Source organism: Myotis lucifugus, unplaced genomic scaffold (assembly GCF_000147115.1).
Source record: "Myotis lucifugus unplaced genomic scaffold, Myoluc2.0 scaffold_290, whole genome shotgun sequence".
Taxonomy (NCBI): Eukaryota; Metazoa; Chordata; class Mammalia; order Chiroptera; family Vespertilionidae; genus Myotis; species Myotis lucifugus.
In genome coordinates, this window is record NW_005871338.1 from 31,168 (window position 1) to 44,284 (window position 13,117).

The 13,117-nt window shown below is 52.9% G+C and overlaps 1 protein-coding gene across 1 annotated transcript; it reads left to right on the forward strand.

Annotated features, from left to right (window-relative positions):
• Positions 1-212: 212 nt before the first annotated feature.
• RETSAT (retinol saturase) lies at positions 213-13,117 on the forward strand. The gene is given in 12 exon segments (XM_006099895.3): positions 213-569; positions 1,922-2,104; positions 2,424-2,665; positions 3,374-3,575; positions 4,018-4,095; positions 4,098-4,214; positions 5,975-6,094; positions 10,185-10,323; positions 10,670-10,779; positions 10,863-11,029; positions 11,221-11,380; positions 11,617-13,117. Coding segments are annotated over 12 exon segments (1,821 nt in total). The 5' UTR covers positions 213-406; the 3' UTR covers positions 11,757-13,117.

The following is a 13,117-nucleotide window of genomic DNA, read 5'->3' on the forward strand; positions in this document are numbered from 1 at the left end:
CAAATGGGGTTTTTTCAGGGCGGACCTTTCAGCTTGCCTCGCCCGGGGCATTTCGGGGCCAAATACCCCGCTGAAGGGCCCGAGTTGGCCCGAGGGCTTCCCAAAGTTTTCCAACGCCGGCGCCGCCGGGGGCCCTCCAGGGATGAGCCCGCCCCCCCGTGCTGACGGGGGAGGAGCGCGCCGCCCGCGGGCGGGCAGTCCGAGCGCTGCCTCCCGCCCGTACGGAGGGCCGGGAGGGCCAACCTGCGCGGGAGTCGGGGCTTCTGGCCAAAGCCAAAGACCAGGCGGCTCCACGGGCCAAGGGGCAGAGCTGCCTCCGCCTCCCGCTGGGCGGGACACCTTGCAGGGTGGCATCTCCGCCACAAGTCTGGGCGCCGGCGGCGCGAACAGCCCTCGGACAAGCGCCATGTGGCTCACCCTGGTGCTGCTGGCCGCGCTGCTGCTGCTGCTGGCCGTCCTCCGCCGAGTTTACTCAGGCAGCTCCCCGAACCCTTTCTCCGAGGACGTCAAACGGCCCCCCGCGCCCCTGGTGACCGACAAGGAGGCCCGGAAGAAGGTTCTGAAACAAGGTCAGTGGAAGGGACCCTGCGGTCGGAGGCTGCACCGATTTGCGGCTTCTTTCCGGCAGGGCGAGCTGCTGCCAGACCTGGGCCTCAGTTTCTCCCTCTGCAAAGTGCCGGGGAGGCTGGACGCACGTGGAGGCGCCCGCTGTAGTGTCCGCCACCAACCGGCGCCTTTGCTGGGCAGGCTGGGCAACAGTGGACGCATGGACGCGCGCACTGTCCTCTGTGTGCCAAGGTCTTGGCAATGTCAAGTCCAGACTCTGTCTCCCCCCCATCCCCCTCCACCCCCCTCCACCCCCCAAGCCAACCTGTATCCAGCTTTATTAAAGATGCTTTTCATAAATAATCATGGTATTTCAAGGCAGGACATGGGTAGACAATCCTTCACAGTGTACAACTTTCAAACTCCCCTCGTCAGTGGACTACCAACATCAGAAAGCCGCTATAAGACCCAATGAAGTTTTCATCTGATGCTCAGAACAAGGAGAGTTTAGAGTGAAGGTTGACATTTCACATTAAGCATGTTGTTTAGCAACTTTTCACAAACCCATCCTCACTTTCAGGCAATGAAAGGAAAATGGCAGATTTGTAGATCCACAGTCGAACATGCTTTTTGAGGTCATGTCCCAAGAGGTCTCTGGGCTTAAGGGAGCCAGGTCTATGCTTAAACTGGAGAGGGAGGAAAGGAATTAAAATGATTTTTAGTTTTGCCACACCACAATGTGTTTGTGCCAAGGTGGCTAATGTGTGTCAACATCAAGTGATCCCTCCTCTCACCAACTGAGCCACCCAGCCAGGACAGGAATCAGTAACTGAGCCAGGGTTGCAGGTTTGATCCCCAGTCAGGACACATAAAAGAATCCTATATAATAAAAGGTTAATGTGCTAATTAGGCCGGATGTCCTTCCAGACGTCCTTCCGGACCAAGCCGGCCCACGGTTGCAAGGGACAGATCCAGGCAGCTGCCCTCAGCCGCAAAGGCCTACTCTTGCACGAATTTTGTGCATCAGGCCTCTAGTGCATAAATAAGTAGAACAACAAATTGATCTCTCTCACATCCTCCCCCCCCTTTCAAATAAATTTTAAAAAATTTACTGATTCCTACTGTCTTTGAAAGTAGGGAAAATCTCCATGTACATAGCAACTTTGGTTAAATCAGTTCAGATCAAACCAAATCACTTTGCTGGTCCTGAGCAGTTCCCAGGTAAAATGTTTGTGATATTCTACTAAGGATTGATTCTCTGCCAAACTACTCTAGACTTCTAGCACTGGGCAAGCTAGAGAGGTCTTCCTCGGTTTCCATGTCTTTGCTACCCTTTCCTGAGAAGCCCACCCTCCATCTCCTCCCTCTGCTGCAGCTTTCTCAGCCAGCCTGGTGCCCGAGAAGCTGGACGTGGTGGTGATTGGCAGTGGCATTGGGGGCCTGGCTGCAGCTGCGATTCTGGCCAAAGCTGGCAAGCGAGTTCTGGTGCTGGAACAGCATACCAAGGCGGGAGGCTGTTGTCACACCTTTGGAAAGAATGGCCTCGAATTTGACACAGGTAAGGTTTATGTGGGAAAGGGTTGGGCGCATGCTCTTTCTTCAGGAAGCTTGGAGCATCGTGGGATGATAGCTTTTCTGTTGTTTTGGAGGCCCTGTTTTCTCTCTGGGCGCCTCTTTCCTTGTTTGACAGCTGCACCCATTGGGAGCTGAAATGGCAGGGATCTGGTGGTTTCTGCTCTAACTCCTCCCTTCAGCAAGGGTGGGTAGGCTCCTCTGGTGTGGATTCAGCCAAGCAGGACAACCTCTCTCACCTTCCATCCTGTCCGGGGCTCAATCCCCTTATCCCTAAGACACCTTGTTTGTCTGTCTCCCCACAGGAATCCATTATATTGGGAGGATGCAGGAAGGCAGCTTGAACCGTTTTATCTTGGACCAGATCACTGAGGGGCAGCTGGACTGGGCTGCCTTGTCCTCTCCCTTTGATGTCATGGTACTCGAAGGGCCCAGTGGTCGAAAGGAGTTCCCCATGTACAGCGGGGAGAAAGCCTACATTCAGGGTCTTAAGGAGAAGTTTCCCCAGGAAGAAGCTGCCATTGACAAGTATATAAAGCTGGTTAAGGTAACATGGACATGCTAAGGATCCCCATGTTTATTCCTGACAAGGCTGACCTCCATGTGTGGAGTCACTGTGGGGAGGCAGGATGGGAGGAACAGTCATGTCTGTCCTGAACTCAGTCCCCTCCAGAGCTGGCCTCTGTGCCTCTGGAGCAGGGGCTTGGCAGCTGCCACTCTCACTCTGGCCTCTGGGTGGCGCCATGCTCTCCTTCCTGATCAGGCTGGCTTCTGTGTCTTCAGATTACTACCCTTTTTTACTTCATCTGAGATCAGATTGGGATTTTTGTTTTCTTTTGAAAATACATATATTTTTATTGATTTCAGAGAGGAAGGGAGAGAGAAACATCAATGATGAGAGAGAATCATTGATCAGCTGCCTCTGCCCCCACACTGGGGATCTAGCCCATAACCCAGGCAAGTGCCCTGACTGGGAACTGAACTGTGACCTCCTGGTCCAAAGGTCGATGCTCGACCACTGAGCAACACCGGCTGGGCAAGATTGGGATTTTTCGAAAGGAATTTAGGCAGTAAGTGAAAAAACAAAACGACTCATTTGAGTGTAGAATGGGAAGAATTCACAGAGAAGAGGTTTTTAAAAATTCAACTTCAGCCCAAGTTCCGCCATAGTAAGTGTTGCTGGGCCTGCAAGCTAATGGAATGGTGATTCTGTCACAGCAGTTCTAGAAATGAGATCTGTTCGTTTTCTTTCCAGCTAGCATCCAGGGGAGCCTTTCATGCCATCTTGTTGAAGACCCTCCCGCTGCCTGTGGCTCAGTTCCTTGGCAGGTGTGGGCTGCTCACCTGGTTCTCTCCATTCCTTCGCGGGTCCATGCAGAGCCTGGCCGAGACCCTACAGCAGCTGCCGGCCTCCCGGGAGCTCCAGGCGGTGCTCAGCTACATCTTCCCCACGTATGGTGGGTACTGGCCTTGGGCAGCTCCTGGAGGAGGCGGCGCCCTCCTGGCTCTCAGTGTTTCTTCCTGAATGTACTTGGCGGGCTGAAATGCAGCATAAACCCCAGGCCCTCTGGAGCTTATGGATGGGAAGTCTGCCCACCTACCTGCAGGACTCCCTGGTAAAATTCCTTCATCCACACCCTGGACGATTGTCCTTTTCTACCAGCACTGTCCTCCCCAGTCTTGGCTGCATGGCAGTTTGCAGGGAGGACATTCCCAGTGGCCCCAAGATCCGTAAGGTACCCCATATTTTCATGGAGACCGGCCCTCTGGCTCCCCTGGGCATCATTTGAACCCTGGGAAGGAGAGACTCAGACTTCATGTTCTTTGCCAGGAGTTGGTGTTCCCTTCTGACTGTTGCTGCTGCCGCATTTGCCTCATGGCCCCTCCTTCCTTCTGTAGGCGTGACCCCGAGCCGCACCTCCTTTTCCATGCATGCTCTGCTGGTTGACCACTACATAAAAGGGGCCTTTTATCCGCGAGGGGTTCTAGTGAAATCGCCTTTCACATCATCCCTGTGATTCAGCGGGCCGGGGGCGCTGTCCTGACGAAGGCTTCTGTGCAGAGGGTGTTGCTGGACTCAGCTGGGAAAGCCTGTGGTGAGAGCCCTGCCTCACGCTTCATGGGCCCTGGGCTGGGGTGGGAGAGACCTGGGCTGCAGGGAAAAGAAAGCACTGAGGGTGGAAAGTGTAGCAGGACCGACTTCCAAATGGGGTTAAAGGCTGGAATCTGCCCCAGAGAAGGGTTTACAGGCTGGAACCTGCCCCAGAGTAGGGCCCGGGGAGTTATTAATCTGGAGATAAAGAGGACATAGGAAACATTGCGTGGTTTGCAAAGAACAGCATTTAATCATTTATTCAATAGATAAGAATAGTTACCTGGTAATGGATAACCTCCTTGAGTGTAGGGGCTGTCTCTTTAATACTTGTCTATAGATTTTAGCACATAATAGAGGTTCAATAAATGTGTGTTGGCGATTGATGGAATGAATACGTGATCTGGGCACTTCCTAGGGCAGTGTGGGGGCCCTCAACCTGTTAATGTCAGAGTGGGGCCTAGCACCCTGTTATCCTGGCTCAGGTCTTTGCTGTAATCTGCACGGAAAGTCAAAATCCCACTATAGAAGGACTTCATGAGGAGAGGCCAATGCAAGGAAGGGCTCTGGGAAACAGCAGGCCATCCACGATGAGTGGGTCCTTAAGAAGCATCAGGGAAGGCGCCAGAGAGGCCTGAGAAAACAGGGCTGGTGTGGCGGTGAAGTCAGCAGAGGAACCTGTCAAGGAGGAGGTGGCCAGTGGGTGGCCCAGTGCCCCACAAAAATCCAGGAGAAGAGGCCACCAGCAGTCTCTGAGAACACACTCGTGGAACAGAGTAGGACATGGCTGGTGGTAAGGAAGAGGTGGCTGTCAGTAGCTGTGAGATTTTCTCTCATCTTCACGAGCAAGTTCTTCCAGCCTGAAGGGGTCCATGAAGCAAGGTGGATTTATCAGTTCAATTAAACTCAGTTTAGAATATATTTACTTGTGTTTTTCATGAGCTAGGCCATTGATTTCCTCTCTGAAATCAACAAAGTTTGCCAACCAGGGAGCTAGGAGATAAAAGATGAAAATAAAAAGACAAGACCTAATCTCTGACCTCAGGAAGCTTCAGGTCTCATAAGGAAGATCGCTGATTTAATGTAAGTGCCATACAGAGGCACATGCTAAAGCTGGAGGTGAAGTAAAGGATGGGGGAACAAGGAAGGCCTCAGAGGAAGGCAGGGGTGCTCGAGCCAGGTCATAAAGGGTCAGAAGATGGGGGGGAGTGGGGCACATCTGTACGCGTGTCAACAATAAAAATATATGTAAACCATAAAGGGTTAGAAGAAGCTAGTCAGAGGTTGGGGGAGGTTATTCCAGGCAAGGGGAACAGAAGGTGCAAAGGCATGAAAGAGCTGAGTATTATAAGGCATTAGAAACTGCCATTTTCGTAGGTCCGAAATGGTTGACCATCAGCTTTTTCTTATGGATGTACCTATGGTTTGGTGAGTGGTCAGAAATGAGGTGGACACACAGTAGGAACCAGGTCGTGAAAGGCTGATAGGAGGGGTCAGTGTGAAGATTGTTGGGTGTAGCTCAAGAAAAGGGAGCCCACCCGGATGGGGAGGCAGCTGGGGAGGGCGAGCGCGGAGCAGTTGTGGGACACGCTTAGAGTGCTTGAGGACTTTGCAGTTCTGCCTGGGGTGTGCCCGTCTGGGTAGGTGGCCCAGACGCCCAGGTCTGAGAAAATGAAGTGGACGCTAGGAGAGACCTGTGCGGGATGTGAGCCTTTCCTTCCCTCCTGGGCGCACAGAACCTCAGTCATGCTCTTGTGCCTGCAGGTGTCAGTGTGAAGAAGGGTCAAGAGCTGGTGAATATCCACTGCCCCATCGTGATCTCTGACGCAGGACTGTTCAATACCTACAAGTACTTACTGCCAGAGACCGCCCGCTGTCTGCCAGGTAAGACGGGGCTGTGTGGCTCTCTCCCGAGGTCCCCGGCATCGCTGCTCTAGAGCAGCTCACTCAGCCGGGCAGATGCTTTTCCCAGGGTGATGGCTGCCCTCTGTGCTTAAGCAGAAAAGGTGGACACACTGGTCTCTAACTTGCTCCTCCGTGTAGGAGTTGGGGAAACAACTTTGTATCACATCACCCCAAAGACCCTTTGATCCTTATTTATCTCTTCATGCTTGGCATAGTCACTCCCTCCCCTCATAACCTCAGCCACTTTCCGCTCTCCTCTTTTAAGATTCCGTTCCAAGTTGCCCATTTCCGGTTTTCTTACGTCTTAAGTCATCTCTCTAATGGTGAATGATGGTGGGTAGAGTCCAAAAGGAACATTTCTTGGGTTTTCCTTAAGTTTGTGGTATGAATCCTGCTTCCTTCCTTAATTTCTCACTTATTGTGAGTGGGGAAGACTGGTCTGGCATTATCAGTAAGGGAAGCTCAGGCTGGCGTGGAGAAGAAAGGCCTCATAAAATTGTTGTGTGCCGTATTGGGATCAAGGTTATATTTTCCTGTCTCTCTCAGGAATCATATTGGGGCTGAGCCTTTCTTCTGTTCCTTGAACCCTGTGCCCCAAATCTGGGCACCAGGTAGAAATAAGCCTCAATGCAGCCATCTTTTCTGATAGACCGCGTCTAAAAACAAAAGCCTGGCCCAGCTGGTGTGGCTCAGTGGTTGAGCGTCACCATGAATCATGGAGGTCATGGTTGATTCCTAGTCAGGGCACATGCCTAGGTTGTGGGCTCATCCCCAGTAGGGGGCATGCAGGAGATGGCTGATCGATTTTTCTCTCTCATCATTGATGTTTCTATCTCTCCCTCTCTTTTCCTCTCTGAAATCAACAAAAATATATTTGAAAAAAGAAAAAGAAAAGCTTGGTTTTGAGGAGGAGGAGGTAGACATATTTGTCTGTTTGTGTTGTGTTTTGTTTTGCAATCAATTTTAGAAAGAAAGAGGAAGGGAGAAAGAGAAAGATGGACAGAATAACATCGATTTGTTGTTACACTTATTTATGCATTCATTGGTTGATTCTTGTATGTGCCCTGACTGGGGATCGAACCCACAACCTTGGTGTATTGCCAGGACAACGCTCTAACCAACTGAGCTACCCAACCAGGGCAGGAGGTAGACCTATTTTTGGTTGGCCCTGGGTAGGTCTGTGCAAGAGGCTTTGTCGTTGTGTTTGATCCTCATCGCCACATGGGAGAGAGCCGTCATCGTCCTGATGTTGATAGCTGGGGAAACTGAGGCCATGAACGTGAAGTTACTTCTCAAGGCCACCTGTCTGCAGGTGGCAAGCTGGGACGAGAATGCTCGTGTGCCTGGCTCTGAGCTGAGAGGCATGGGGCTTCCAGAGAAAAGGCCTCACTAAGGGGTGGAGAGCAGGTCAGCCCATGAGGAACACGGGCTCAGCCAAATAAGGTGAGAGGTAACTGTTTTGAAATGGACTTTAGGATGTTGTGTAACTAGAAGCTACTGGTGTGATCTGAGGAGAGGAGGCCGCTGGCCTGGGGGGGACCAGTGACCCAGGGGTAGGGAGGGGTATAGCTGAAGGCCTCTGGCTGGGGCTGGGGGTGGAGAGAAAGGAGCAGCTCAGATGCCGTCGCAATAGAGAGGCGTGGAGGAGCCCAGGGAGCAGTGGAAGGAGCGCTCCACCTCACGGTGGGGTTTGCGGCTGCTCTTTGAGGAGCTGGGGAAGGTGGGCAGCAGAGTGGGTTCAGTAGAAAAGTGATGGCCTGGATTTCCTCCTGGGGGAGGGTGGGTGGGTGGCGGTCGTCATTGTCTCTGTGGTATGTGTTTGACTGAAAACCAGCCTTCTCGTTCTTCTGCCTCACTTAGCTGGGCCTCAGCCAGCATCTGCGGCCAGCGGAGGCCTCCTCCCTCAGACTGGGTAAGCTGAGTGGGGTGAGGCTGAGACTGCCCGGTGCAGGGCAAGGGGGCGGGGCTGGGTGGACTGACCAACAGACTTTGCCTTTGGTACTTCCTGCCTCCCTCTCTCCCTGGACCTTTGATCCTGGGTCCCACCCAGGCCTGCCTTCTCTCCAGGCCACATGCTACCTGTCCAACTTGCCTTCCCTCACTGTATAGGAATAGCTGTCACTGCTCTTAGGTAGCTCAGCCCTGAAAACAGGTGAATTCCAATTTGAGAACATTTCAGGCAGTGGCAGGGTGATGCTTACTTCAGAGGCCCCAGTGCGGGGACTCCTTTGTTTCTAGCTGTTTGGGGTGGAAGTTTTCATAGTTCCACCTGCCTCTCAGAGATGGGAACCAGACACCTGCTGGCCTGTGGGACAGGTAGAGCAGGAGGGGTCGAGGGTGGAGGTGGGATGGTCAGGCAGAGGGAACCTTGTGGATGGGAGCGCCTTTCTTAAATCCCACTGCTGGGCCTTGAGAGGGTTTGGAGCAGAAGTTTTTTGAGTGGGAAAGACTGGTCTCATAATGTCAATAAGGGAAGCAAAGGCTGGCGTGGAGAAAAAAGGCTTGGTATACTGTGCCTTGTTTGGGACCCTAGGTTATATTTTCTGCCAGGCATATGGTCCCTGGACCTCTCCTTCTAGCTGGGGAGGGAGAAAGCGGTCTAGGTGGAGGTGGTTGCTGTTCTCAGGGGCTTCCTAAGACCTTGGAGGTTTCACTTCTGGGCCCTTGGTTCTCTCTGTGCCGACCCAACCCAACCTGGACAGGGCATGCCAGCAGTGAGGTTACCCTGGAGGCTGGGACCCAGGTGGTGAGCTCCTGCGGCTCCAGGGCGGTCCACTGCTCTGTACTGGGATGGGGGAGCCCACACTCCCTTCCTCATGCCTGGGTTGTCCGAGGCCAGTATCCTGCTGTAATTGTTATAACACTCCCTTTTGCTCTCCAAAGTGGCCTGTTTTCGATAGAATGAGTGCCCATAGCACTCATTCTTTGCAGCCTAGAGGAGGGCATCCAGCTTATTTCAGGAGAGTCTCTTTTCCAGTAGACAGTGTATCTGATTCCTTGAAGCATCCCCAGCACCTACAGAGGAGTCAGCACATTTTGGGTCCTCCACAAATAGTTGTTAAATGAACGGTCAGAGCAGCCAGTGTTAACCCTCAAGCAGGGGTTGTTGGGATGGTCCTGGGAAGGAGGACAGAGGATAGGAATCTGTAGGAGCAATTTCTGGGTAACTGGTCTGGGGTGCTTTGAAGAGAGGTGGGGAAGGCCAGCCGCTTAGTCCAGGGGACATCGGACGGCTGTTGCCTCCCTCCTGTTCTGTTCTTCCCTCTCCCGGCTGAATCCTGAAACGCTGGGTGCCAGGAGTGCTGTTTGCTTTTGTTCATCTGCATTGCTGATCGTTTTGAGGCCTTGCACTGACTGTACTGCACATTGTGAACTGTGTATGTTCATTTATTAGGTGGCTTATTTTCAAGTTTATACTGAAATTAAGGCTTATAAGGAGGTACTGTTCGTATCTGTGATCTTTGGAGCATGGAGCCCAGTCATCCACTCCTAATTGAGACATTAGGGCAGTGGTTCTCAACCTTTTGGCCCTTTAAATACAGTTCCTCATGTTGTGACCCAACCATAAAATTATTTTCATTGCTACTTCATAACTGTAATGTTGCTACTGTTATGAATCGTAATATAAATATCTGATATGCAGGATGGTCTTAGGCGACCCCTGTGAAAGGGTCATTCGACCGCCAAAGGGGTCGCGACCCACAGGTTGAGAACCGCTGCATTAGGGGAAGATTGGAGGCAGTTAGCCGGAGACTGTCCTGCAGGCGCTGTGAGCCAGCTCGGGGAGGCTGGGCGCTACCTGCTTCTAAAGGTGCTTAGAACAGAGGTGGGTGGAGGCAGAAGAGTAGGAGTCGGGCATTGTGGCCTTCACAGGCAGAGACAGAAGAGCAGGCCCTTGCCAATTAATTGTTATTTCAACCGTTGCAGTTGAAATGACACTAAAAATGGCCCAGGCGCTAGGCTGGCAGCTGAGGCTGCAGACACAGCGAGCAGGCTCAGCAGGTTCCCCTGGGGCCGGGCACCACAGCTGGCCGCCGTGCACACAGCGCTCACCAGCTTTCTTTGGCAGGTGTGAAGCAGCAGCTAGAGATGGTGCGGCCCGGCTTGGGCATCTTCTCTGTCTTCATCTGCCTACGAGGCACCAAGAAGGACCTGGGGCTGCCGGCCACCAACCACTATGTTTATTTTGACACAGACATGGACAAGGCGTAAGGCGTGTGTGTGCATGGTTTTGGTTATAGGTTCAGAGGCCTCCATATCCCATTTTTTGCTGGTTCTAATGGCTCACTCAGGGGGGGAGAGGGTGTCAGCATGGGCCCACAGCCCACAGGACCCTTGCTTCTTCCTGGGATGCCGGGGAGTCAGTGCAGGAGATGGAATGGGAGGGGGTGGGCAAGCACTGACTCCAGGAAGGGCTTTTTGCACCTGGGCTGTCCCTCAGCTCCATCCCTGGTGGTGAGGGGGTGTCCGTGGGGATGAACTGTCCTTGGGGCGTGCTGGTGGCTGTGAGGACCAAGGTCTTGGGCCAGGCAGCCACACTCCTCTCACCCTCAGGATGGAGCACTACCTGTCTATGCCGAGGGAAAAGGCTGCGGCACACATGCCCTTTCTCATAATTGCTCCCTCATCAGCTAAGGACCCAACTTGGGAGGACCGATTCCCAGGTGGGGCTTGAGGTCCTGAGGTCCCGGGGAGGGGGTTAGGGCGGGAGGGGCCAGGCAGCAGTAATCCAGCTCTGCCTCCCCAGACCGGTCCACAATGGTCGTGCTGGTGCCCACCTGCTATGAGTGGTTTGAGGAGTGGCGGGACGAGCCCAACGGAAAGCGGAGCAGCGACTACGAGACCCTCAAGTCCTCCTTTGTTGAAGCCTCTCTGTCAGTTGTCTTGAAGCTGTTCCCACAGCTCGAGGGAAAGGTAGGTAGACCACGTGATTGTACCATTTCTCAACTTCCTCTGGGCCAGGGAAATAAAACCCCGAGATACCTGAGCTCCGGGGAAGGCAGGGAACCCATGCAGGCCGTCAACTCATTCAAGGAGAGAAGAGGAAAGATGAGCATCTCACAAGGTCTCACTCCCACCCTGTGGCTGCCTTTTTTGCCTCTTAGGTGGACAGTGTGACCGGAGGATCCCCGCTGACCAATCAGTTCTATCTGGCTGCTTACCAGGGAGCCTGCTATGGGGCTGACCACGACCTGGGCCGCTTGCATCCTCATGCGATAGCCTCCATCAGGGCCCAAAGCCCCATCCCCAACCTCTACCTGACAGGTACACTGACTGCCCCATTTTGCCAGGAGCTGCGCCCCTAGGCCTCGGTATCAGCCACAGTCCTCTGTTCCTGTCCTCAGGTCTTTCTGCCCCTGCAGCTCCCACACCTGCAGGCTGTCGACCTGGGCTGATTTGAAGCCGCCTCTGGGTGACCCCAGCACAGAGGGATGAACACGAGAGCCCTCGTCCTCTCTCCCACTTGTGGCTGCTCATGGGTCTCTGCTCTTGTCTCCTAGGCCAAGACATCTTTGTCTGCGGGTTGATGGGGGCCATACACGGGGCCCTTCTGTGCAGCAGTGCCATCCTGAAGCGGAACGTGTACCTAGACCTGAAGAAGCTTGGTTCAAGGATCCAGGCACAGAAAAAGAAGAATTAGTTCGGTCAGGGATGCGCTAGGTGAATTTGGCCGGTGCGGTGGCACAGCCTGACTCAGCCACTCAGCCACTCAGCCATGTCTTTCAGCATTAGTTTCTGCTCGCACGAAGCACTCTCATTCGTTTTTGATTTCTGAATGGAGATCCGACCTGCAGGTCTCCCACAGATCACAGTTCTTAACTGAAGCTCTTCCAGCTGGGGCTGGGGATGATCTTCCACCTTTCACAACACACTAGGTACTAAAGGCCCGGTGTGGGCTGCTGATTTGGATAGCCTTAATGTCTCCCCAGCAGTGCTCTGCACCCCACCCCCATACCTCCAAACAGTCAAACCAAATATTAATTTTTGTTGTTAATCCTCACCCAAAGATATTTTTTTTTCTATTAACTTTTAGAGAGAGTGAAAGGGAGGGGGAGAGAGGCAGAGAGAAACATCGATGAGAGAGACACATCAATTGGTTGCCTCCCGCATGCGCCCCAACTGGCGCTGGGGATCGAGCCTGCAACCAAGGTACATGCCCTTGACTGGAATTGAACCCAGAACCTTTCAGTTCTCGGGCCGACACTCTATCCACTGAGCCAAACCAGCGTTGGTCCAGCTGTCCTGAGGCTTCTCTCATCACGCGAAGTGCTCTGCTGCAGTCTACACTGTTAAGGAAAAAGGGTGTCCAGCAAGGGTTAGTCAAAGCCTGGGCATGGTTTTGGTTATAGGTTCAGAGGCCTCCATATCCCATTTTTTGCTGGTTCTAATGGCTCGCTCAGGGGTGGAAACATGCCTGCGACAGGCTCATTGTGGTTGTGGGGGCTGGAAGAATAACAAGATATCAGTTTGCAAGGTGTGTGTTTAGAAGATAATATTCAATTCCTATGCAGCCAAGGTCCTAGATTTGTCTTCCTTATGATGCTCAGGGTGGCAGCACTGAGACACGCCCTTATGGAGCTTATACCCGAGCCTCAAGGCTTATCTTTCAAAGATAAAGGGTGACATTGGTAGCCAGGGCACAGGCTGGAAAGGTGATGTCACTGGGGTTGAAGCGGTCCGCAAGGGCATTCCAGGTCAAGGGGACAGCAGAGGACAAGTGCCAAGAGTAAATGAATGATGACCACGGGCCCAGCTACCTCCTAGACCTAGTCCATGGGCTGCCTGGTGGGGAGGACTGGGGCTGGAAATCAGTCACCATCACAACACAGAAAGCTACAGGATGTGTACAACCCTGGGATGGCACTTCCTGTTTATTGGAGATTGGATGGGAAAGTAAATGAAGACTAAAGGTTAAGAATAAAAGGACCTTTCACTTGTGTTAGGCCTCATATCACACAATTCTAATACAATATTAATAAATTCAATGATTTTATAGCTTTA